The 24,530-nt window shown below is 44.4% G+C and overlaps 1 protein-coding gene and 1 pseudogene across 1 annotated transcript; both read left to right on the forward strand.

The window, feature by feature from the left end:
• Positions 1-24,330, forward strand: RBM17 (RNA binding motif protein 17). Its single transcript, XM_065411990.1, has 12 exons — positions 1-149; positions 3,227-3,368; positions 9,963-10,079; positions 11,470-11,636; positions 13,939-14,036; positions 15,178-15,234; positions 18,482-18,623; positions 20,826-20,977; positions 22,730-22,806; positions 23,363-23,461; positions 23,824-23,896; positions 24,042-24,330. Exons 2-12 carry the CDS (start codon positions 3,246-3,248, stop codon positions 24,143-24,145), a joined length of 1,209 nt encoding a protein of 402 aa, XP_065268062.1. The 5' UTR covers positions 1-149; positions 3,227-3,245; the 3' UTR covers positions 24,146-24,330.
• LOC135873134 (U1 spliceosomal RNA) lies at positions 1,970-2,122 on the forward strand (annotated as a pseudogene).
• Positions 24,331-24,530: the final 200 nt, after the last annotated feature.

The raw sequence follows: 24,530 nt of genomic DNA on the forward strand, positions 1-24,530 counted from the left end.
CTCCCCTGATGTCCTGCCGTACTGAGTTTACGCAGCTTGCGTACAGGGTGTGCGCAGTGGCCGAGTACGGTGCGGCCCGGGGCGCCACACACTGCCACAGCCTTTCCCTGCCTCCTCGGCGGCGCTTCGCTGGCGGGGCTCTGCCTGGGGTGAGCGATCCCTGCGGCCCGCCGCTAATCGAGGCCCGGGCGTTAGGCCGCGCCGGGAGGCCCCATTTCCGGGGGTGGGGGGCAGGGCGTGAACCCGACCGGCGGGAATCCTGGGGGGCCGCGGGGCCCGCTCGGGGGCAGGTGGGGAGGTTCGGGGCTTCATGGCGGGGGCATGGGGTAATTCCGGGGTTGTTGAGGGGTAGATTGGGGGGCTCATGGGAGGGGGGGGGCCAGCCATGGGGCTGTCGGGGGTGGGGGGGGAGGTGGGATAATTCGGGGGTTATGGGGTAGTTTAGGGGGCTCATGGGGGGCAGCTTGTGGGCAGATCGGGTGGTGTACGGGTGGGGCTGGGCCAGCCATGGGGCTGTCGGGGGTAGGGTGGGAGGTTCATGGGGGGGGGGAGGTGGGATAATTCGGGGGTTATGGGGTAGTTTAGGGGCTCATGGGGGGCAGCTTGTGGGCAGATCGGGCGGTGCATGGGTGGGGCTGGGCCAGCCATGGGGCTGTCGGGGGTGGGGGGGGGAGGTTCATGGGGGGGGGAGGTGGGATAATTCGGGGGTTATGGGGTAGTTTAGGGGGCTCATGGGGGGCAGCTTGTGGGCAGATCGGGCGGTGCATGGGTGGGGCTGGGCCAGCCATGGGGCTGTCGGGGGTAGGGTGGGAGGTTCATGGGGGGGTGGGATAATTCAGGGGGTTATGGGATAGTTTAGGGGGTTCATGGGGGCGGGCCAGCACGTGGGTTGTTGAGGGTAGATCGGGAGGGGTTGTGGGGGGTCGGGCTATATATGGGGGGAGCACCGGGCCCAGCCAGCTGGGGGGCTACATACGAGGCTTGGAAGGGGGCCAGGGGCTGTCAGACTTGAAGAGCTGCTCTGCCAGCAGCTCCCAGGGCCAGGCTGTTCTGGGGACCAAGGGGCTGGCCAGATCCAGGCAGCGGGGGTGGTTGGCTGTAGGCCTGGGGGGTGATGATTTGGGTGATGGCTGGGGGAATGGAACTGAATGGCAGAGTCACTGTAAGCTCATGCCACAGACTCGGGCATCGACCCAGCCCTCACCCCTCATGCATCTTACGCTGTGAGGGCCTTTTATATAAGACTTCAGTGACTGGGACATTCTCAGCTCTGTTCAGGGGCTAGTGCCTATGGCCCTTCCCATCTAGGGTGACCAGATAGCAAGTATGAAAAAATCAGGACAGAGTGTGGGGAATAATAGGCACCTATATAAGAAAAATTCCCAAATATCAGTACTGTCCCTATAAAATCAGGACATCTGGTCACCCTATTCCCATCAGAACTGGGGTTTGTCACTCTCTCACTACTGTTGTTAAGTGTTATAGACTCCTCAGGCAGGGGTCACCCCTGGTTGTGTGTTTACATGTGGCCAAGTGATCCTGATACTGGCTTTTGGGGAGGGAGGGGCTACTGCAGTACAAACAATAACAATAGCCCCAGCGAAAATTCACATCTGTTTCTATGCAGTGTGCTCTACCCCAGTTGACCATCTTATTTCCGTCCCAGTGCAAGATTAAATCAGTTTTCTACGTGAAGTGAACTTTGTTACATGATCTTCAATTTACTGTATAATCACTGGTTTATTTGTTATATATTTCAAAGTGTTCATGCATCGCCTCTAAGAGCACAGCGTTAAACATAAATTATGTTAATTATGCTTACAGTGAGTTGTATAACAATACCATCCCAATGTATTTGAATGATCAGATTGCTAGGAACAATGCATCAAAATTAACATGATGCTGAATAATGTTGGATGATGGTCAGTCCTGACCATTGTTCGGTGAAGTTAATGAAGTTTTTGCTCAAATACTTACCTGGCAGAGGAGATACCATGATCATGAAGGTGGTTTTCTCAGGGTGAGGCTCATCCATTGAACTGCCGGTCTGCTGACCTCTGCGATTTCACCAAATATAATTTATAATTTGTAGTAGTGAGGGCCTGCATTCACACTTTCCGCTGGCTTTTTTGGGGACTTCGATAGGTGTAACATATCTTGAGGTGATATCTTGTTTTCTTTTCCGTTACAGTACTGCTCTGGGCCCTTCTCCTACCTTCAGTCATCACATGGCATAAATGTCACTTTGGTTTCAATCCTGCAGTTGGTTCCACACAGGAAAATCCTTGCTCCTGTGTCATTAGGGGTCCACTGCGTGGATCTGATTGCAGGATCAAGGCCTTAATAGTGAGAGGCCCATGACCAGAAGGTGTTACTGATGACAGTAGGCTGAGATCTCTTAATGCAGCTGGGGTGATTGGCTGCAGGCCTGGGGGTGATGACTTTTGCCTGAATCCTTTTCAAATTCAGGTGTAACGTCACATGGAGAGTGTGTTTTTTTCCTACGCTGTTAATGTTATGCAGTTTTATTGTCTATAATTTAAAAGCATTTGGGGGGCCTTTGTGTGCTATGGAAATATCAGGTGATATTTTGGCAAACATAATTAGTGTAGAAGGATGATACAAAAAAGTTCTCAGGTGTAGCAGGAAGAGTTAAATTTAAAAATCTACATATATGCATAGATTTTAAGACATTATGATCATCTAGTGTGACCTGCATGATGCCCCGGGAACTCACCCAGTAGTTTCAGCATTAACCCCAGAGCTTCGCTTTCAGCTGTGGCGTACATTTGAAAAATACAGCTAGTCTTGATTTAAAAGATTTGTGTGATGGTGAATCCACCGCATCTGACACCACATACGTAATATTAGAAAATATCTAATATCACTTGATGCCTGGGTGACGTTTATGGAAGCACTGCACAGCTTTTTGAATGGTAGCTAGTTTTATTGCCCTATGGTCTTTATGAGAGAGAGAGACAGACACAAGTACCACTGTCTGAGAAAAAAAATTAGGGACTAATATGTTGCTATTTCTTTAGAATTTGCCCTTGTTTTGGAAAGGAAATTGTAGGTCTGTTGATGATCTTTGATATTTCTTTAAAAAAAAAATCTCCTCCCCCAACACCTTGGAGTCCAAATGTGTCCAAAATAATATTTAGTTAATTTTAATAAATATTAGACATAAATAGTTATTAATTCAGCCTAACTTTTTTTTGTCTTTTAGTTTTAAACAGAAGGGGAAAATGTCACTTTATGATGACCTGGGAGTGGAAACCAGCGATTCGAAAACAGAAGGCTGGTCCAAAAATTTCAAACTACTGCAGTCTCAGTTGCAGGTGAAGAAGGCAGCTCTCACTCAAGCAAAGGTACAGATATTGCTGCTCCTGATGGCTCAAGGTTGCTGGCCATTGGGAATGCTGTCTTTTTCAATTTTTCGCCTGAAATAGACTCATAGACTTTAAGGTCAGAAGGGACCATTGTGGTCATCTAGTCTGACCTCCTGCATGATGCAGGCCACAAAAGCTGACCCACCCACTTTCCCTTAACTCAGCTGTTGAAGTCTCCAGATCGTGATTTAAAGACTTCAAGTCGCAGAGAATCCTCCAGCTTGCGACCCCTGCCCTATGCTGCGGAGGAAGGCGAAAAACCTCCAGGGCCTCTGCCAATCTACCCTGGAGGAAAATTCCTTCCCGACCCCAAATATGGCGATCAGTAGAACCCCGAGCATACAGGCAAGAATCTCCAGCCGGACCCTCATTTTACCAGCGATGGCACGTTATTGCCTAATTGACTAAAATCACGTTATCCCATCAAACCATTCCCTCCATGAACTTATCTAGCCTACTCTTGAAGCCAGGGACGTCTTTCGCCTCCACCGTTTCCCTCGGAAGGCTGTTCCAAAATTTCACCCCTCTGACGGTTAGAAACCTTCGTCTAATTTCAAGCCTAAACTTCCCCACGGCCAGTTTATATCCATTCGTTCTCGTGTCCACATTAGTACTGAGCTGAAATAATTCCTCTCCCTCCCTGGTATTTATCCCTCTGATATATTTAAAGAGAGCAATCATATCCCCCCTCAGCCTTCTTTTGGTTAGGCTAAACAAACCGAGCTCCTCGAGTCTCCTTTCATAGGAAAGGTTTTCCATTCCTCGGATCATCCTAGTGGCCCTTCTCTGTACCCGTTCCAGTTTGAGTTCGTCCATTTTAAACATAGGAGACCAGAACTGCACACAGTACTCCAAATGAGGTCTCACCAGCGCCTTGTATAACGGAAGCAGCACCTCCTTGTCCCTACTACAAATATCTCGCCTAACGCATCCCAAGATCGCATTAGCTTTTTTCACAGCCACGTCACATTGCCGACTCATAGTCATCCTGCGATCAACCAGGACTCCGAGGTCCTTCTCCTCCTCCGTCACTTCCAACCTATGCGTCCCCAGCTTATAACTAAAATTCTTGTTAGTCATCCCTAAATGCATCACCTTACACTTCTCACTATTAAATCTCATCCTATTACTATTACTCCAATTTACAAGGTCATCCAAGTCTCCCTGCAGAATATCCCGATCCTTCTCCGAATTGGCAATACCTCCCAACTTTGTGTCATCCGCAAACTTTATCAGCCCACTCCTACATTCGGTTCCGAGGTCAGTAATAAATAGATTAAATAAAATCGGACCCAAAACCGAACCTTGAGGAACCCCACTGGTGACCTCCCTCCAACCTGACAGTTCACCTTTCAGTACTACCCGCTGCAGTCTACCCTTTAACCAGTTCTTTATCCACCTCTGGATTTTCATATCGATCCCCATTTTTTCCAATTTAACCAATAATTCCTCATGCGGCACAGTATCAAACGCTTTACTAAAATCGAGGTATATTAGATCCACCGCATTTCCTTTATCTAGAAGGTCTGTTACTTTCTCAAAGAAGGAGATCAGGTTGGTTTGGCACGATCTGCCTTTCGTAAACCCATGTTGTAATTTGTCCCAATTGCCATTCGCCTCAAGGTCCTTAACTACTTTTTCCTTCAAAATTTTTTCCAAGACTTTGCATACTACAGATGTTAAACTAACAGGCCTGTAGTTACCCGGGTCACTTTTTTTCCCCTTCTTGAAAATAGGAACCACATTAGCTATTTTCCAGTCCAACGGTACCACCCCCGAGTTTACAGATTCATTAAAAATTATCGTTAAGGGGCTTGCAATTTCTCGCGCCAGTTCCTTCAATATTCTAGGATGAAGATCATCCGGTCCGCCCGATTTAGTCCCGTTTAGCTGGTCAAGTTTGGCTTCCACCTCTGATGCTGTAATGTCAATCCCCCCTCCTTTATTCCCCTCTGTCCTGCTCACTCTATTTCTAAGCCCTTCATTAGCCTTATTAAAGACCGATGCAAAATATTCATTTAGATATTGTGCCATGCCTAGATTATCCTTAATCTCCACTCCATCTACATTCTTCAGCGGTCCCACTTCCTCTTTCTTTGTTTTCTTCCTATTTATATGGCTATAAAACCTCTTACTATTGGATTTAATTCCCCTCGCAAGGTCCAACTCTACACGGCTTTTGGCCTTTCTCACTGCATCCCTACATGCTCTGACCTCAATAAGGTAGGTTTCCTTGCTGATCCCTCCCCTCTTCCATTCTTTGTACGCTTTCTGTTTTTTCTTAATCGCCCCTTTGAGACGCCCGCTCATCCAGCTAGGTCTAAATCTCCTGCCTACTATCCGTTTTCCCTTTCTCGGGATACAGGCCTCGGACAGCTCGTGCAACTTCAACTTGAAATAATCCCAGGCGTCATCTGCCTTTAGATCCCTAAGTATGTTAGCCCAATGCACTTCCCTAAGTAGTTGCCTTAATTTATTAAAGTTGGCCTTTTTGAAATCATAAACCTTAGTCACAGTTTTATTTCTGTTAATCCTTCCATTTAGTTTAAACTGAATTAGCTCATGGTCACTCGAGCCAAGGTTGTCCCCTACAACCATTTCCTCAACGAGGTCCTCACTACTCACCAGCACCAAATCTAGAATTGCATCCCCCCTCGTCAGTTCAGTTACTACTTGATGAAGGAATTCATCTGCTAGCACGTCTAGGAACATCTGAGCCCTATTATTGTTACTAGCATTTGTACCCCAGTCAATATCTGGGAAGTTAAAGTCCCCCATGATTACACAGTTCTTATTAGTTTTTACTTCCCTAAAAACATTAAATAGTTCTCTGTCCGCATCCAGGCTAGATCCCGGCGGTCTATAGCACACCCCAAGCAGTATCTCAGGGGAGGCTCTAGTAGTTCTTTTACCCAGTGTAATTATTGCCCAGACAGACTCCGTCTTATCCATTCCATCACTTATTATTTCTTTACATTTAACCTCATTATTGACATACAATGCCACTCCCCCACCTTTACCTTTCTTCCGGTCATTCCTAAACAGCACATACCCTTCCATACCTGTACTCCAGTCATGACTACAGTTCCACCATGTTTCGGTTATTCCTACGATATCAGGTTTCATTTTTTGGACCAGGAGCTCCAATTCCTCCATTTTGTTACCTAGGCTTCTCGCATTGGTGTATAAGCATCTTACTGTATGCTGTCTATCCTTTCTCCCATTAGTTATGCAATTTGGTACGGACCCCGTACTGTCCAACCGCCCCCTCCTTCTCATGTCCAATCCCCTACCCCTACCTATATCTGTGCTTATCTCTTCACCCTCCTTTTCAGTGTTGGAATCTGGCGTGGAGATTAACTGGACATCTCCCAACCGTCTCCCCCAATTTCCTAGTTTAAAGCCCTTTTGATGAGATGAGCCAGCCTCCCTCCCAGAAGTCTATTTCCTTCCCTACTCAGGTGAAGTCCATCCCGTGAGAACAGCTGTCTGTCCCCGAAAGCCTCCCAGTGGCCATACATCCCAAAGCCCTCCTTATAGCACCACTCCCTTAGCCAGCTATTTATCCTCACAATTCTGTCAGCCCTTTGCTGTCCTTCTCTAGGAACAGGCAGAATCCCACTGAAGATAATCTGAGCCTCAACTTCCTTAAGCGTCTTCCCCAGCCTTGCATAATCTCCCTTGATTCTCTCTAGCGAGAACCTAGCCGTGTCATTCGTTCCTACGTGAAGGATGATCAAGGGGTTCTTACCTGCTCCTTTTAGGATCCTTTTCAACCGCAGGTCCACATCCCGTATCTTAGCGCCCGGCAGACAGCACACCCTTCTGTTTTCTGGGTCCGCCCTGGTCACAGGCCTGTCTAACCTCCTCAGTAAGGAGTCTCCAATCACATAAACCTGCCTTTGCCTGGTGACAGTGCGATCTACCAATCTATCCCCTGTTCCCTGCAGTCGTAACTCCTCTCTGTCTCTATTTTCCCTTATAGTCCCCCTAGTGCCATCCTGTATCCTCCTGGGGCTGAGTATTGATGCTGTCTCCATCAACTCCTCCCCTCTCTCTATTGGACTAGCTGCCCTTCTTTTCTTCCTCTGCCTCCCACCATCAGTTACCACCTGCTGCGTTCCCTCCTCGTTATCCAAACACCCAAACCTGTTCCTGAGTTCTATTTCCCCCTCACTAGCCCTCCTTTTCCTTGGCCTGCTTCTTACGGTCACATGCTTCCACTGCTCCTGTTCTCCCCCCGACATTCCCCCCTCACAGACCATAGCCCCTACTTCTACCTGCACCCCCGAGCGTTCCCCTTCCGCCACTCCCTGCCTTTGCTCCATCAGCTGCTCGAATCCCCTTCTAAACTCCACCAGGGTCTCTACCTGCATCTCCAACCCCCGAACCTTTTCCTCTAACAGGTCAATTAGGCGACATTTCATACAAATATACCTCTGGTCAGACGCCCCAGCTAGAACCATGTACATAACACAGCTGCCACATGCAATCATCTGCATTGTGTCCCCTGCAGCTTGGCTCATGGCTGCTATGGTCTCTGCCTGCAGCCTCTGGGGAAACAGAGCACACAGACCACCGCGCTCTCCTGCCCCCCTTCCACCTCCCCCTGTAAACTCCCACTTAAACTCCCCTGTTAGCAGCCCTGTTTGCCGGCTCCTGGGTGCCGCTGCTCGCTGCTAGGTCTCAGTAGGATTTCCTTTGTACTGAGCACACTGCGGAGTGTACATTTCCCCAGCTGTACAGACTTTTGGATGCATTGTCAGGCTTTGTCCTTCAGTTGGTAGTGGGCGGCACTAATAGAATACTCTTGGGGGAATTCTGCGCCAAAAAATTAAAAATTCTGCACACAATATTTCAAAATTCTGCATATTTTTTGTCAAAATACCGCAATATAATCAATCTGGCTTCAATATTTTGGTAATTTATTTAAACTGCAATACAGTGGATGGAGAATGGGAGTGGGGAGCATTGGAGGAAATCACCAAACCCCTTCTGTCTAATAGTAATGTAGCTAGTATTGACCCTTTGCTTTTAGTTATTAGTCAACAAATATATGCAGCCATATGCTCAGTGTTACATCATAGGCAACTGAAGAGCAAGTGAGGACCGAGGACTCAAACTCACAATTTATACTGGCTACTGACCATCTCCAAAAAGGTCAGTAGCAAACAGTTCATGGAGTACATTTTGATAGGAAATTTTTTCAGTCCAAAAATTTAGACCAGTTCTAACCACTAAAGCACCATAAGTATTTATAAGGCCATACTGTCCTTTACAATAAGACTCCTTTTACATCACTCTGGTAATGTAAAGGAGCCTTAAAATTTTTATACTCCTGGGGGAATTCACTAAAAACAATGGGAACAATTCACTAAGCAGGCAGGCTGCTATGTTCTGCTCTGCCTGAGGGAACAGAGCCTGCCCCACACCTGCCTCTTCGAAAATACCCCAAAGCCCTGCCCCTCCACGCCGAGCATGCTGCAATAGCGAGTGAGAGGGACAGTGTCTCTCTCTCTCTCTTTCACGCACAACTGCCCACTCCTCCCCCCGTGGTGATTTACATCTATACCTGCTGCTATGGGTGCCCAAACTGACCTGCCTGCATTGCATGACTGCTCTTGTGGCTTCCCTTTCCTTCCCCGTCAGAAGTCATTTTTCTGCAGGGAAGCAAAGAAATCTGCGGGGGCCATGAATTCTGCGCGCATGCAGTGACACGGAATTCCCCCAGGAGTACACAGTAGAAGCAAGAACAAAGAGGTATAAATTCTCTGAGACCCTTCATGTAAAGTATAGCATAATCAATATATGCACAGCATGGCTGTGGGAGCTGCTCTCATTTCTTAAATAAATAATGGAGTTAAAGTGTTGACATGGAGCCCAAATTTAACCCTGAAGATATTAAATTAGGCACTTAAGAATTTTAAAAATAAGTGAATAGGCAAGACTGCTTCAGCCTGTGATGGGAAATTGGAGATGTTCAATATTTTGTGCTTCTTGGTATTTGGTAACTGTTGCTGTTGACCAACTTGCTGCTCTTATTCAGACAAAACTCCACTAAGGAGATCCTCTCAATTTGAAAGGTATACTTTCAGTTCTAGACTTAGAAAACCAAACACACTTCCGGTCTGATCCTGCTCCCATGGAAGTTAATGGCAAAACTCCCATTGACTTCAGCGGGGTAGGATCAAGCCCTTTAAGAATAGTCATGGTTTATGTAGGATCTGTGTTCCTGTATAAGCTTTACAGCGATAGTCAACAAACTCTAGCCATAGAGCTGTATTGTTACCCGTGGTGCTGGTGCATAAATAACATATGAAATGAACAATCACAACATCAAGCACTGTTAGAAATGCTGAGGAAGAACTATATGTTGGTAAAATGAAAATGCAAGTGGTATGATGAGTTTTGCATGGGGCAGAGGCAGGATTGAGGCCTGAGACAATATTCATCCGTTTTTAAGCTTTCTTGAAATCAAGAAACATCTAGTTTAGGAATATGAAGTAAATACCCCTTTTTAAAAAAATGAACGTATTGTCTTCTCCTGCTTTTTTTGTATTTTGATGGTTTCAGAGTCAGAGGACAAAACAAACGACAGTCCTTGCTCCAGTGATTGACCTGAAGCGAGGGAGCTCTTCTGATGACAGACAGATTGTAGACACACCACCTCATGTAGCTGCTGGCTTAAAGGTAAGGCTAGATCAGCTTGAAAACACACCAGATTGCATCTGATTCTGAATTCTCGTTTTCTTTCCCTGCCTTCTGTAGTAGTCTGCATTTTACTTATTAATTTACTTGTCCTACTGCTCTAAGCTGTTCTCCTTGCTTTTAGCCTCTCTTCAGACTTATTTTCACTCATGAACATTCCAAATGTATGCAAACTTCTCCCGGTGCTACAGTCTGTAAATCTATAGCTCACTGAGGGCTTGTCTCCATTTGGGGGGAGTGGGGGAGGTTATGTGCTCTATAGGGATGTGATTTCTAAAGTTCACTGATATGTTGCACATCAACTGGCCCATGTAAACCCTGTTGGTGCACTTTAACATAGTACTGTTTGAAACAGTATAATGTTAAAGCACAGTAAGGAACCTTTAGTGTGCACCAGGAGAGTACACACAGGCCAATTAATGTGCAACTCATCAGTGCGCTTTAGAAATCATGGCTCTATAGAGCGCATTACCTCACCGTGTAGACAAGCCCTTAGTGTTCTTAATTGAACTAAAAAGTATGTGTTTACATAGCACCTTTCTTCTGAGGAGCTCAGGGCACTTTGCAAGCAACCCTGGGAGGTAGGTAGGTTGAAAAAAAAAATTAAATTGTGACCCTACCATGCTTGGAAGTGGTCTTTTATAACAAACAGAAGAAATCTAATGTTTGACCATTAAGTAAGAAAAACTATTAAGTGCTTGGTAATGGGTCAAGACAAACTTTCTTAATGAAGCTTTTTTGAAAGTTACCTGCTGCAAAGCAGATATTCCTTCCAGATGGAATAAGAATGGTTGAGGATGTCAGTCCATAATATACACCTCTACCCCGATAAAACGCTGTCCTCGGGAGCCAAAAAATCTTACCGTGTTATACATGAAACCGCATTATATTGAACTTGCTTTGATCCACCAGAGTGCGCAGCCCCGCCCCCCCAGAGCACTGCTTTACCGTGTTATATCTGAATTCGTGTTCTATCAGGTCACGTTATATCGGGGTAGAGGTGTAGTAGCGGACAGATGAAAGAAACCTGTGAGCTTGTATCCAAGCATCCCTCACAGCCCTACGCATGCAGGTTATAGTTTCGGATAGAGAACTTATTGGGTATTAATGTGACCTTAGCTATGCTTGTTTGGCATCTCTTTGTGTTTGGAAGGGAGGGGGTGGGTTAGTTGTTTTCTGCACACAAAAATTTGAGAGGAAAATGACATAGGGTAAAATCTGGGCCCCATTGAAGTCAATGGCAAAACTCCCATTGACTTCAATCGTACTAGGATTTCACCTTCTTGTTGGTAGTGGTAAAAACAGCTGGCTTATTCCAACTGCTGCTCTCAGGTGGCTGATCGCATTGATATTTATGCTTTTTCTGTGTAAGGATCCCGTACCTAGTGGGTTTTCTGCAGGAGATGTGCTGATTCCTTTGGCTGATGAATATGATCCTATGTTTCCCAATGATTATGAGAAAGTAGTAAAACGCCAGAGGGAGGAACGACAAAGACAGCGTGAGCTGGAGAGGCAAAAAGAGATTGAAGAAAGAGAAAAGTAAGACTTTAGTTTGGGTTTCTGCGATGGGACACTTTTTTATTCAGCATTCAGTTAAAAGAAGTTAATTGCATATTGTTATTCATGGCTTCTCAAAGCATGAGACAAAACATTCCTCAATCCGGGTAAAAGCATTGGTGTCATTAAAAAAAGCATTTACTACTCTACAGCTCTTTGGTTCCTGTATGATAGTGTATTTTAAATTAGTAGCTGATTAAGCTTATTGGATAGCTGGCAGATGTTTCCCCTGCTATTTCAATACAATATTGAAAACATGTCCAGCTTTATTAGTAGGATTAATGGGCCAAATTCCTCCATGATGTGTGTCCTCTGTCGTCAATGAAGTTACAAGAGGGATAACCTAGGTCCTACTTCTGCCAATTCCCTCCGCCTTTCTGGTCAAGTAGACTGCTTCCTCTTCTTTTAGTTGTGATCACCACCCTGCCAGTGACAGAGGACTACCTGGGACTCTCTCTGAGGCCCTTTCACGCTGTTCCTTATTTGGCACAAAGGGTCACTGAAATCTGAATTAACCTTAAGGTAACTCTACACTCAGGCTGGAGGGGTCGTTTCCAGCTTGGTTAGATGTGCACACACTAGCTTTGAGTGAGCTAGCATGCTAAAGGCAGGTGTGGCTGGACAGGTTAGCTATCGGAGTAAGTACTGAGGGTCCTGGGCAGGTTTGTACTCAGGGTAACTGGCTGCCCCTGCCTGTGCTGCCATAGCTATACTGCTCTTTTTAGATACTACCTTGATCAAAGCTAGCACATGTTCATCTACCCAAGCCGGAAATTATACCTCCAGCTGCAGAGTTAGAGGTACCTTTATCTACAGCTTCGCCATTGATTGCCAGGGATCCTTTTTATTTTTCTGTAAACCCAACAAAAGAGAGGGAAAAAATACATAATGAATGTTGATGGCTCTACAACAGTGGTGGGCAACCTGCGGGCCACATGCAGCCCGTCAGGGTAATCCGCTGGCGGACCGTGAGACGGTGTTTACATTGACCGCCTGCAGCTCCCAGGGGCCGCAGTTCGCCATTCCCGGCCAGTGGGAGCTGCGGGAAGCGGCGCGGGCCGCAGCAACGTGCTGGCCGCCGCTTCCCGCAGCTCCCATTGGCCAGGAACGGCGAACCATGGCCACTGGGCGCTGCGGGCAGCCGTGCCTGCAGACGGTCAATGTAAACACTGTCTCGGGGGCTGCACGCGGCCTATCAGGTTAATCTGCTGGCGGGCCGTGTGCAGCTGGCGGCCATGTGCGGCTGGCGGGCTGCAGGTTGCCTACCACAGCTCTACAACCTCAGGAAACAAACCATCTTCAAAAAATGATTTTATGTCATGAGATTTGAGCATGAGATTACTCTATAATGTGTTTCAATAACCAAATCTGCACTAAGCATGTATGCATTGTTGCGGCAACACAAATATTTGTATGGTGCAGTCTCTAGAAAATATATTTGGGGATATTTGCTTTTTAATACAGTGAGTCTCTTGAGAGTATTGTTTGTCAGGTGCCTCAATGATACCTAACTGTGGGACCTCTATTCTTAACTAACCCTCTGTTAGCACAACTTTCATGGCTAGTGCTGGGGGTGGGACTTTTTCCCCCTTTGTGTTTGAGGCTTGTAATGTCTTACAAATACCTACTTTTTTCTTTCTTAAAAGAACACAATCAGGGCTGTCATGATCCCCATTTAAGATTGTATTAAAGTACATGCAGATATTAAATGACTTAAAACATGATCCTAAGGTCAAAACAAATATTTTTATTTTACTAATCTACATTTTCACCAATTTGAGATTTATACATGGTGAATGTTTTGGCTCATTGAACCATTTTAATCATCTTAATCTTTGTAGCAGAAAGCCAGTAATGCTGTAGGCATACTGTTCAAAGCAAGACAATCAGCTATGGTCTTCTGTTACCTTCTTGGTAATTACATCCTGCATTTCTTCCATTGCAACCATCTAAATTTGAGGTTTGGTCTGCAAACAGATCCACCTGTGCGGATCTTCATTTCTGTGCATTCTCAATGACTAGATTTCAGTGTGAAAGTAAGTGTGAATATCTGTTGGAGGATTGGACCACATCTAGTGTTTAAAAAATGATTTTTCTATAAAGGATGAAAGCAGAAAATGTGAAAACCAGAAAGAATCAATCAAAACAGGCAGTGTGCTTACAAGAGACATCTTAGCTGATAAAGCATCATATGAAATGCAGATTAGGAGCTAGTAATGTAATTCACACTGCAAACGTTTCTCACTTGATAGTTTCTTACCATAATTCCTATTCTAATTATTAGGAGACGTAAAGACCGGCATGAAGCCAGCGGGTTTTCAAGAAGACCAGATCCAGATTCTGATGAAGATGAAGATTATGAGAGAGAGAGGAGGAAAAGAAGTAAGAGGAGAATTGTCTAACTTTATGTCCTCGGGCAAATCAAATACTCTGCAATCAGGTTCTTTCTGTTTTGCTGTAAACTATTCCTCTCTTCTCACCCCAAGAATCTACTGACCATTGGCCTCCTATAATACATTTGTCACTTTATTATGGAGTAGCTGTTGTTATTTTTTAGGGGTAAAAGAGACCTTTTTTGCCTGTGAAATTCCCTTTTAACATTAGTTTTTAGATACATGCATTAGAGATTTCTGAATGATGTAGGCTCCAGTGAACAGAGATGCATAAGCTCATTCTTGTGGTTTGATTTTAAAAGATTGAGCTTTGACTGCTCTTAATGTGTGCAATCACTGCGCCTCTCCTTATTTGAAAGCCCTTGGAGCCAAATAATAAAATGTGGCTCTGTGTGGATGGATATCTCTCTCAGTTCAGAGAAACAAAATCTGCTCTGAATTTCAGTAGCAGATTCACCGTTGGTAATACAGACCCACTTCTTTAGACCTTCATTTTTGAAACAGGGTTATGTTTAATAAAATGCTTTATGTTCTGTAATGTATGTTTAGAACTACTTTGCCATTCACACTTCCCTGACTGGAAAAGGCCCTCTGTTTCGCACTCTTGTGTTAATGTAATTGTCCTTGAGTACAGTATAATTTTTTAGTTGGCTTGATGAGCAAACAATCTTTGAGTTGAAGCTCCATTTTCATGCAGTCTTAACTGCTGCGGTCTTCCCTGCTACAGTCTTCTGAAATCACGAGTATTGATTTTAAGGCAATTGTATTGCATAATGTGTATTGTTCACACCCCCGTAGCACATCAGCTTGGTACGATATGGTACCCTTTGATATATTAGAAATCTTAAGTTTGTAACAGTTTAACTATCATCACTAAGATTTCCAGAGTCAGACGCTTTTTCCAGCCCTTTGATGCTTGTTATTGGCAGCAAGCTATATAAAAATGTGGATGCAAAGGCCTTCAGCGAGCACCATGATTTCTTGTAGGAATCCTGGGGATGAATGTTTGCACTTCCGTGGCTGTCTTGGATTAATGTGTCCGGAAGAGTTTTGTTATCTCAAATGACAAAACACTTCATCTGCATGAATGTCTTACATTTCAATTATGTGACTTATAATTTCATTCACAGGCATGGGAGGTGCTGCCATCGCACCACCGACGTCTCTTGTTGAGAAGGACAAAGAACGTATGTATACCAAAATCAGTGGTTTGACCTTTACATTCTTTAAGCCTGGCAAAACAGTTTTAAGTCCCCACTTCAACTTTCTGCTCAGCGAGGGACAGATCCTGCACAGGCATGGCGATCCCTGGCTGCAGTGGAACCGCTGCAGAGGGTTGTGGGACAGGATGCTAGGAACTTGAGCAGGGGATTTGCACCACCTGCATGCTTCAGAGCTGCAGTTCACAGGGGTTTCTTCTGTGAGGAGTGGTATAACTGGCTGATCCATGATGGCATGGATTGTGTCAGCCATTCACGTGCTACATAAAGGAAGAAGTGCAGCAGGTAGACCAGCCATGCAGCTGCAGAGCTGTTTCGCTCCATATTGGTGGGCAGGGGAGGATTTCTCCACCCTCTCCACACCCCCTGGGTACTCTTGTACATGTTCTGTTTCAAGGGTCTGTGTGTGGGGATGGGAGTTTATCACTTGGGAGGCGAGTGCTGGGTAGTTCTCAGTTTCTCAGTGAGATTTGTTTTAAAGAAAAGATTGTAATGTGTGTATCAGGACACTTAAATCAAAGCGATTTAAATCACTAAGTGGAAAGCCTCAGTTTAAATCATCAATTTAAATCAACTTTTCCATTTTTATTTCAATTATTTTCTAAAGAAAGGTGCATTTTCGTTGGCTGATATAACCATTAAAGCCTGTTGCTTTTCAATTAAATGGAGCCTTTGCATTACTTTTTGCTACCTGGGAAGATGCATTATAACTATATATATATTTATTTAAGCAATTATATAGCTTAATATTTTCTGATTCTTATTAATTGTATATTTTTATTGTGTTAGAAAATAATGAATGATACATTTCTTGTTTACTAGATAATTAACTCTTTGCTCATGATTTACATCAAGCTGCATTAGGATGGTAACTAGAATTTAATTAAACACACAAAATAGCGCATAAAATTTACTTTTATTAAACCGTACAAGTCCTAAATATGGTACATGACCTTTTGTGCCATATTTATAAAGCTTGACCTCACAGGTTAGAATCAATGGAAAAACATTTTTCTTTCTATAGAAAAGCAGCCTTTAACTCAGAATTTTTTATAGAAGCTTATGGATTCAGTCTATTCATTTTTATTTAAATGTTTTAAGAGATTCTGATAAGTTTAGGCCTTAACATATTTTGTACTAAATTCAGATTTCATTTCAAACAGGTTTATTTTTAAAAAGAAAAACTTATAATTTAAATAAAATAAAAAGCACACTCAAACTTTTTTGACATTTGTTTTGTAGTTTTAGCTTTTAATTTAAAATCATTAACATCTCATTATGCATGTACAAGAATAAATGTGTTTATTTGTGAATATTTTATACATAAAGAACTCTTTCCCTTGGGAGTCCTGAAATGATTTATCAGAATAAGATGGTGGTGGTGGGGAGGGAATTGAGATGTGTAAAGGTTGACTAAACTGAGGGCTTGACTACACTACCTGCCGGATCGGCGGGCAGCGATCGATCCAGCAGGGGTCCATTTATCACATCTAGTATAGTCACGATAAATCGACTGCTGAGCGCGCTCCTGTTGACTCCAGTACTCCACCAGAACGAGAAGTGCAAGCAGAGTCGACGGGAGAGTGTCAGCTGTCAACTTACCGCAGTGAAGACACCGCTGTAAATAGATCTAAGTATGTCGACTTCAGCTATGCTATTCACGTAGCTGAAGTTGCGTATCTTAGATCGACCCCGCGTGGTAGTGTAGACAAGCCCTAAGACTAAGTGGGGACATAACTGTCTGCAAATATTTTAAGGTTGTAAACACCAAAGACAAAGAAGAATTGTTTAGTTAAGAATTGTATAGTTAAGAGCAATTGGATGCAGTCCAGGAAAGTTAAATATAGGCTGGAACTCAGAAAAAATAACCTAAGGGTGTGATCTCTTAAAGTGTGAAATGATCTCATAAGGGAATCAATGTAAGCCTTATTTCCTGAGACACTTATATCTAGACTGGACAAACCCTAAAAAAAAATTACTACAGGGAATGGTCTTGCATTTGGACAGTAGATGGACTGGATTACCTGAGTGTGAGGTCTCTTCTGTCTCCGCTTCTATGATTTCCCCGAACTGAAGTCTAACTTTTTGTTTGGGTACAATTAGTAATTAACAGAAGTAATCACTCTGAAATGAAATCGTAGTATTAAATATGCAAACAAACTCTCAAATTCACACTTGTCTGCCACTTTCGTTAGCACCACCCCAGTTTGACTTGACTTGTGTGACTGATCTGCTCATCTCACTTGGGAATCTGTTATTCCAAAGTTATCAACAGAAAAAGAGCCTTTCAACACACAGTTTTAAAGTTGCATCAGTTCTGTCTTAAGGAGTCATTCTTCCTATGCATACGAGTACAGAGCACTCCTTTTAAGCCTCTTGTTACCAAATTGTGCATAACCCAGTCTTTCCATAATTCAGTTCGTGATTAAAGGACATTTAAGTCTGGGTTCCCTCTTTCCAGAGAATTTACTGTTGAGGAGACAAATCGCCTTAAGATGCAGTGGAGAATTTAAACAAACTAATAAAGGGCAGTTAAGTAGAGATGATAGAGCCCTTATTACCTGTAGAAACAAAGGGTACGTCCAGACTACACGCCGTATCGGCGGGTAGCGATCGATTTATCGGGGATCGCTATATTGCGTCTCGTCGAGACGCGATATATCGATCCCTGAACGCGCTCCCCGTCGACTCCGGAACTCCACCGGAGCGAGCGGCGGTAGCGGAGTCGACGGAAGAGCCGCGGCCGTCGATCCCGCGCCGTGAGGACGGGAGGTAAGTCGGAATAAGATACGTCGACTTCAGCTACGGTATTCCCATAGCTGAAGTTGCGTATCTTACATTGACACCCCCCACAGTGTAGACCAGGCCAAAAAATCAGTGTAAGATGCCATACAAATATATCCCCAAACACTTCAGAGGTTAAACCTAGTTACAGAGAGAATTAATAGTGGAGGGGAGACATAGTAAGTTGTATGAGCAAGGAAAACAAAGGGCCTGATTCTCATTTACACTAAGACCGCGTTGTCTTACTCTGGCAGTATAAAGGACCTTAGAGGTAGTGTAAATATAATTTGCCTGTTAAGAGGCCTCAGTCTAAATGAGAGAGAGGCCCATGATGGCGTTAGATGAGATTTGAAAATGATGGGAGGTGATGACATATATAGTTCATCAAACGTATTTTGACCAACCAGTAAATGTCTCATGTTTCTTCCAGCTGTACCATCTTTTCCATTTGAAGAGGAGTCAAGACCTCGTGCACCATCTGCCAAAGCAGCTATTCCTCCCCCGGTATATGATGAGCCAGAAAGACCGCGGTCCCCAACCGGGCCTAGTAATTCTTTCCTTGCTAACATGGGGTAAATATCATTGACAAGTTAACATTTCATGAGAAGTGCCTCGCGGGGGGAGAGGATGAAAGTTAAAAATGTTGTGTTGGTATGGAGAAGAACACACAGTCTTTGCATGTATATTCTTCACTGTAATAACTTAATCTGAATGCATACATGCCCACCCAGCAGGAAGTGGAGTACACAATGGTTTTGTGTGAATTGGGCCAATGAGTTTGAGGAGGAATGGCCAGTTTTTAGTGAGTTCTGGAGCCCTCTCCCGTATAAAGGTGTATGGTTTGCCCATGCCAAGCTGGTGTGGCCAATTTGTAAGTACGTATGGCTAGTTCAAGACCCCGAATGCTTTTTCCTGCTTTTGTCAGAGGTGTGTTGTGTGTAACCTTGAGCAAATCACTGACTTGTTTTCAGAGGCATTGAGCATCTCAACTCTGTTTGAAGTTAGTGGCAGCTGTGGGTGCCACACCCTTACCCACTCTGTGCCTCCCTTTACTCTTCTGTAAAAATGCTTATAATTCCACCTAGGGGAATATAGCGAGGCTTAATTAATGTTTATAAAGTGCTTGGAGACCTCAACTGAAAGGTGTAATATTTATTTGTGATAACTATGGTTATATTAAACTCTACACATGTTAATTTTTATGTAACTGCAGGATAATTACAATACTAGCACTCACAAGAGTCATAGCCAAGAAAGTGTACAAGTATTTTATAGGTTTCAGAGTGTTAGTCTATATCAGCAAAAACAAAGAGGAGTCCTTATGGCACTTTAGAGACTAACAAATTTATTTGGGCATAAGCTTTCGTGGGCTAAAACCCCTTGGGCTTATGCCCAAATAAATTTGTTCGTCTCTAAGGTGCCACAAGTATTTTATAGAATACTAATAGCTCACTTTTTCTATATTTATATACTTTGTTTCTTATGCAGTTTTTCTAATAAGGTTTTTTCATACCATCTGAAAAAGGATTCCCCCAATCTATTGAGTCAGACCTACTTATTTTATCTGGTTAGGATTGTCTGGAGACCTTATCTTGAATCAGTGATCCAGAGCTACCACGTACTTTTAATGTACTATATTGGTATTTGACTGTATTGTGTATTTGAGAAATAGCTAAATGGTCACTGATCTTTCATTTCTCTTTATAATCTTTCATTCCTATCAAGTAAAAAAAAAAAAAATCTTTTCAGAGAGTGGGATCTTTATACTGTGGTACAGTATAAACTTCTGTAGTCTTGTAAGGCCTGTCACATCTTGACCCATCCATTCATGATCTGCAAATGAAATGTTTTAAAGACATAACACAAGTTGTGTTTTGAAAAGGCCCATACTTGTTTGTTTGTGTAGCAAACTGTTGACTCACAATTTCTTTGATGGAAAATTAAAAGGTGGAAAAATCAAGACCAAATACAAGGAAATACTTTTTCATACAACATGTAATTAAACAGTGGAACTCATTGCCACAGGATGTCATTAAGACAAAGAACAAGATTCAGAAAGGGGTTGGACATTAATGGGTATTGAGAATATCCTGAGTTGTCCTTATGATAATAGTTTTGTGAAAGGGCTATTGAGCTTCAGGACCTAAGCCTATCTGTGACCTAATATGGGGGACAGATTGCCCCACATCTGCTACTGTGGAGTTCTTATGTTTTCCTCTGAAGCGTCTCATTGTGGGCACTGTCAGAGACAAGATACTGGAATAGCTGGTCCTTGAGTCTGATCCATGCTGGCAGTTCTTGTGGTCCTGTGGAATCTGTGACACTGATGTTTGTTGCTAATGAAAATCATGCTATACCTAACAAATGTGAGCAGCTTTATTCAGTGATTGAAGTGTCTGTGTCCCTATCTGTAATATGGGGATGATAATAATTAGTCAGCTTTGTAAAGTGCTGTCAATTTGTAGGTGTTATAAGCTCCTATATAAGTTCTTATAGTTGATCTGCATGTAATAAGATTTTAGGAGTTAGACTATTTTCTATGTTCTCTTAAATATTATGGCAACACTAAACTAAGACATGGGTTGTAAGCTCCTTGGCAGAGCAGCTGTAGATACCATCTGCACACAACAGTTGGTATTGCGTGGCGGTTTCTGGAACTTGCTTATCGCGAGGGCCTATGCTGAGTTCCTTGAGCACTAAGATGAAATGTGGTGACAGTGCTGCTTAAGAAATGAAATGAGTGGTTGACAACCAGTCCTTTTTTCTCTCAACAGAGGCACCGTCGCTCATAAAATCATGCAGAAGTATGGTTTCCGAGAGGGCCAAGGGCTGGGGAAGCACGAACAAGGGCTAAGCACAGCACTGTCAGTAGAGAAAACAAGCAAGAGAGGTGGAAAGATCATTGTTGGTGATGCTGCAGATAAAGGTAACTCGATTCCATTCCGTTGGAAGTGGGAAGCTGTTCACCTTGACGGTTTCTAAGAAGGGAACAGGAGTTGAATTAGGGATCCGTCTCAGTGGTGGCTTTTCTTGTTTTGTTTACCCTGTATATTTGTACACAATGTCCACGAGTTGTGGAACATTGACGACTGGTGACAGTTTTCTTTGTGGACGTTGAAGGATTTAAGTGTTAACAATTGCGCTGGGCCCTACTGCCTTAAATGTTCAGCCCTTCATCCTCTTCCCCACCACCCTCCCTGTTAAAATGTGCTCCCTGCACAAGCAGGTTTCCTTCTCAGCAGGCATCTTTGGTGCAGCCCTCTTTTCCGCTGCTGCTTTCCAGCCCAAAGCTCAGGTCAAGAGGGGAGCTCCCTGTGAGCACAGCCCAAGCATGGAGGAGGAGTGCCAGGGGTGGAGTGAGTTGGGACACAATCCATGTAAAAGTCATCCTCCCCTGTACAGTAACACCCTCACTTAACGGCCCTTCAAACCGGCCATCTTCCGGGTTATCACCACTGGGAAATTAAGAGGTAAATGTAATGTGCAAAAGCTACTGCACATCTGTAAATGCTGCTTTTTGTTCTGATTTCATTCTCCTTCAGTTGTTTCCTGGTAACACTTTATAGCAGGGGTGGGCAAACTTTTTGGCCTGAGGGCCACATCAGGGTTCTGAAACTGTATGGAGGGATGGGTAGGGAAGGCTGTGCCTCCCCAAACAGCCTGGCCCCTGCCCCCTATCCGCCCCCTCCCACTTCCTGCCCCCCTCAGAACCCTTGACTCATCCAACCCCCCCACTCCTTGTCCCCTGACCACCCCCTCCTGGAACCCCCTGCCCCTAACTGCCCCCCGGGACCCTACCCCCTATCCAAGTCCCCCCCCACACACACACTCCCTGTCCCCTCCCGGGATCCCCCGCATCTAACTGCCCTCCCGGGACTCCACCCCCTATCCAATCCCCCCTGTTCCTTGTCCCCTGACCGCCCCCTCCAGGGACCCCAGACCCCACCCTCTATCCAACCCCCCCGTCCCCTGACTGCCCCAACCCCTATCCACACCCCCGCCCCCTGGGACTCCCACGCCTATCCAACCCCCACTGTTCCCCATCCTCTGACCGCCCCCTGGAACCCCCTGCCCCTTACCCAACCCCCCACTCCCCGCCCCCTTACCATGCCGCTCAGAGCAGCAGGACTGGCAGCCACACTGCCTGGCTGGAGCCGGCCATGCTGCCGCGCTGCTCAGTAGGAGCTTGCAGCCCTGCTGCCCAGAGTGCTGGTGGCACGACGAGCTGAGGCTGCGGGGGAGGGGCTGGGGGCTAGCCTCCCCGGCCAGGAGCTCAAGGGCCGGGCAGGACGGTCCCGCAAGTATGCCCACCTCTGCTTTATAGTCATGGTTGAAATCATGCTTTCCGAGCAGAGCCCCCTGATCTGAAGTCTGGTGAACCTTAGAAGATCTGGTATCTGTTAAAATTGACTGAGGATTATTGGCAAATATATTGCCTGTATTTCAGCTTGGTATTCGTGCTGTCATAGTGATCTGAACAGCCTGTTAAAACAGAGCCAATTGTTCTAGTAATTACAAGTAGCCATGAAGTGACTTGGTTCAGTGAAAGGCTGTTACTCAGAGACTACATTTAGTGGTTTGTAACTGAATGCGGCTATTGGAACAGTTCAATGTAGGCCCCCCCAATGAACATGTTTTAAATTTTTTTAACATGTACCATGACTTACTCTCTTTATAGTCGATGCATCCAAGAAATCCGATTCGAATCCATTAACAGAGATACTAAAGTGCCCAACGAAAGTGGTCTTACTAAGGGTGAGTCAGGAGGACATTTAACTTCACATCTTGTAATATATACTGTGTGTTTCAATTGTAGTGCTCAAACCCCTTTCTCCTGTTATAAAAGCTCCATGAGATGCAAACTTCTTTTTCCCCCCCATGGTGCACTCTGGTCTCATTCTTGTCCTGCTGTGTTGTTGGAAAACACCTGACAGTTGCCATAATACCTGTGATTATTAGTCTTGATGTGTCTAGCGTGGGGACTGAAGAGAAGTTTTGTTTTTTTGCCGTTTCAGAGTACATTGAAAGTACAAAGTTTTGTTCAATAACTTGTGATAACACAGCTGATCTGTGCTGTATTAACCAGTTAGCGTGACTTTGGGCCATACAAAGGAAACAATAACTCAAGGATAGCGTATTAGTGCCAGGGAGTTGACTGGCACCATATGATGCTAGAATGGGTGGCCTATGATTTGATGAACTGACACTTAAAACTCATTCATAGTTTCGCTATAATGCTCCCCCTGGTGGCAGGATGCACCCTTTGTGTAGCATCCACCTGTTGAATTGGTTTTCCTCCTTTTACTTGCAGAACATGGTAGGTGCTGGAGAGGTTGATGAAGATCTAGAAGGTGAAACTAAAGAAGAATGTGAAAAATATGGCAAGGTTGGGAAATGTGTCATCTTTGAGGTAGGAATTAATTTACCTCTTTCTCCACCACATCTATAAAGGCGTAACTTTTCAGATCAGGAAGTAGGCAAAAACTCTGAGCTGGGAGTGCTCGGGACTGTTTGGTTCTTGCTGCGATAGCCACGCCTTGTACATCAAGTTATTGTAAAGTTTGGCATCTAGCAGTGTATGGCTATAGACCTGTTCCAGTGAACAGCCTTTCCCCATAGAGAAGTGGGACTCAGCCTTGGTGGCACTGAGCACCACACTCGATGGGATCACACCTGGTGGCTGTATGTTTTTAATCCTACCTGCTTTTCCTATAAAGCCCAACAGTTCATAGCTGTATTTTGACCATTCTGATCAACTGTCTCTTTTGTCAGATTCCTGGTGCCCCTGATGATGAAGCAGTGAGAATATTTTTAGAGTTTGAGAGGGTCGAATCAGCAATTAAAGGTCAGAGATTGCACTATAATTCCCTGTTAATTTCCAAAAGTTGATTTTTAAAAATAGTTATTTTTTTTTAAGCAGAACTGTGTTTAGCTTGAGAATTGCTTACCTTACTCGGTGTTTAATGACCTGTTTTTGGCTTGGATTCCAGCTGTGGTGGATCTGAATGGAAGATACTTTGGTGGACGAGTGGTGAAGGCTTGTTTCTACAACCTGGATAAGTTCAGAGTACTGGATCTGGCAGAGCTAGTCTGATTTAAGGACCTAGGTCAGGTTGTCACCGTGCCAGCGATTGTGTTTTCAGCTGGAGGCTGGGAGTAGAGAGAAGACGGCAGCATTCCTAGCAAACTGGAAACAAGCCCCCTCAAATGGATTTTTCACATTCATTGTGACTGACGCTTATTTTGTTCTGTTTTTTAAGTATAAATCCTTTGAAAGATTCACATCTGTGTGTTTTGATTGCACAAGTTCTGTTTACTGGTCTGGAATCCTGTTTTTTGTAGCTTTCAATGAATTGCACTCTCTTGAAACCCACCACTGCGGAGCTGTTTTCTTTTTCTGGTTTCCTTGTTCTAGTGCTGCAGTATGGAGCGCATCATGTGACATCTGCTGTCAGCAGCAGGCTTTGGAAAAGAACTGT

The sequence above is a fragment of the Emys orbicularis genome, chromosome 1, assembly GCF_028017835.1.
Source record: "Emys orbicularis isolate rEmyOrb1 chromosome 1, rEmyOrb1.hap1, whole genome shotgun sequence".
Taxonomy (NCBI): Eukaryota; Metazoa; Chordata; order Testudines; family Emydidae; genus Emys; species Emys orbicularis.

Coding starts and splice junctions, on each gene's coding strand:
- RBM17 (XM_065411990.1), top strand. CDS start 3,246: ATGTCACTTTATGATGACCTGGGAGTGGAAACCAGCGATTCGAAAACA. Junction 14,037..15,177: donor GAGAGAGAGGAGGAAAAGAA/GTAAGAGGAGAA, acceptor TTTCATTCACAG/GCATGGGAGGTGCTGCCATC. Junction 20,978..22,729: donor TGGTGATGCTGCAGATAAAG/GTAACTCGATTC, acceptor CTCTCTTTATAG/TCGATGCATCCAAGAAATCC.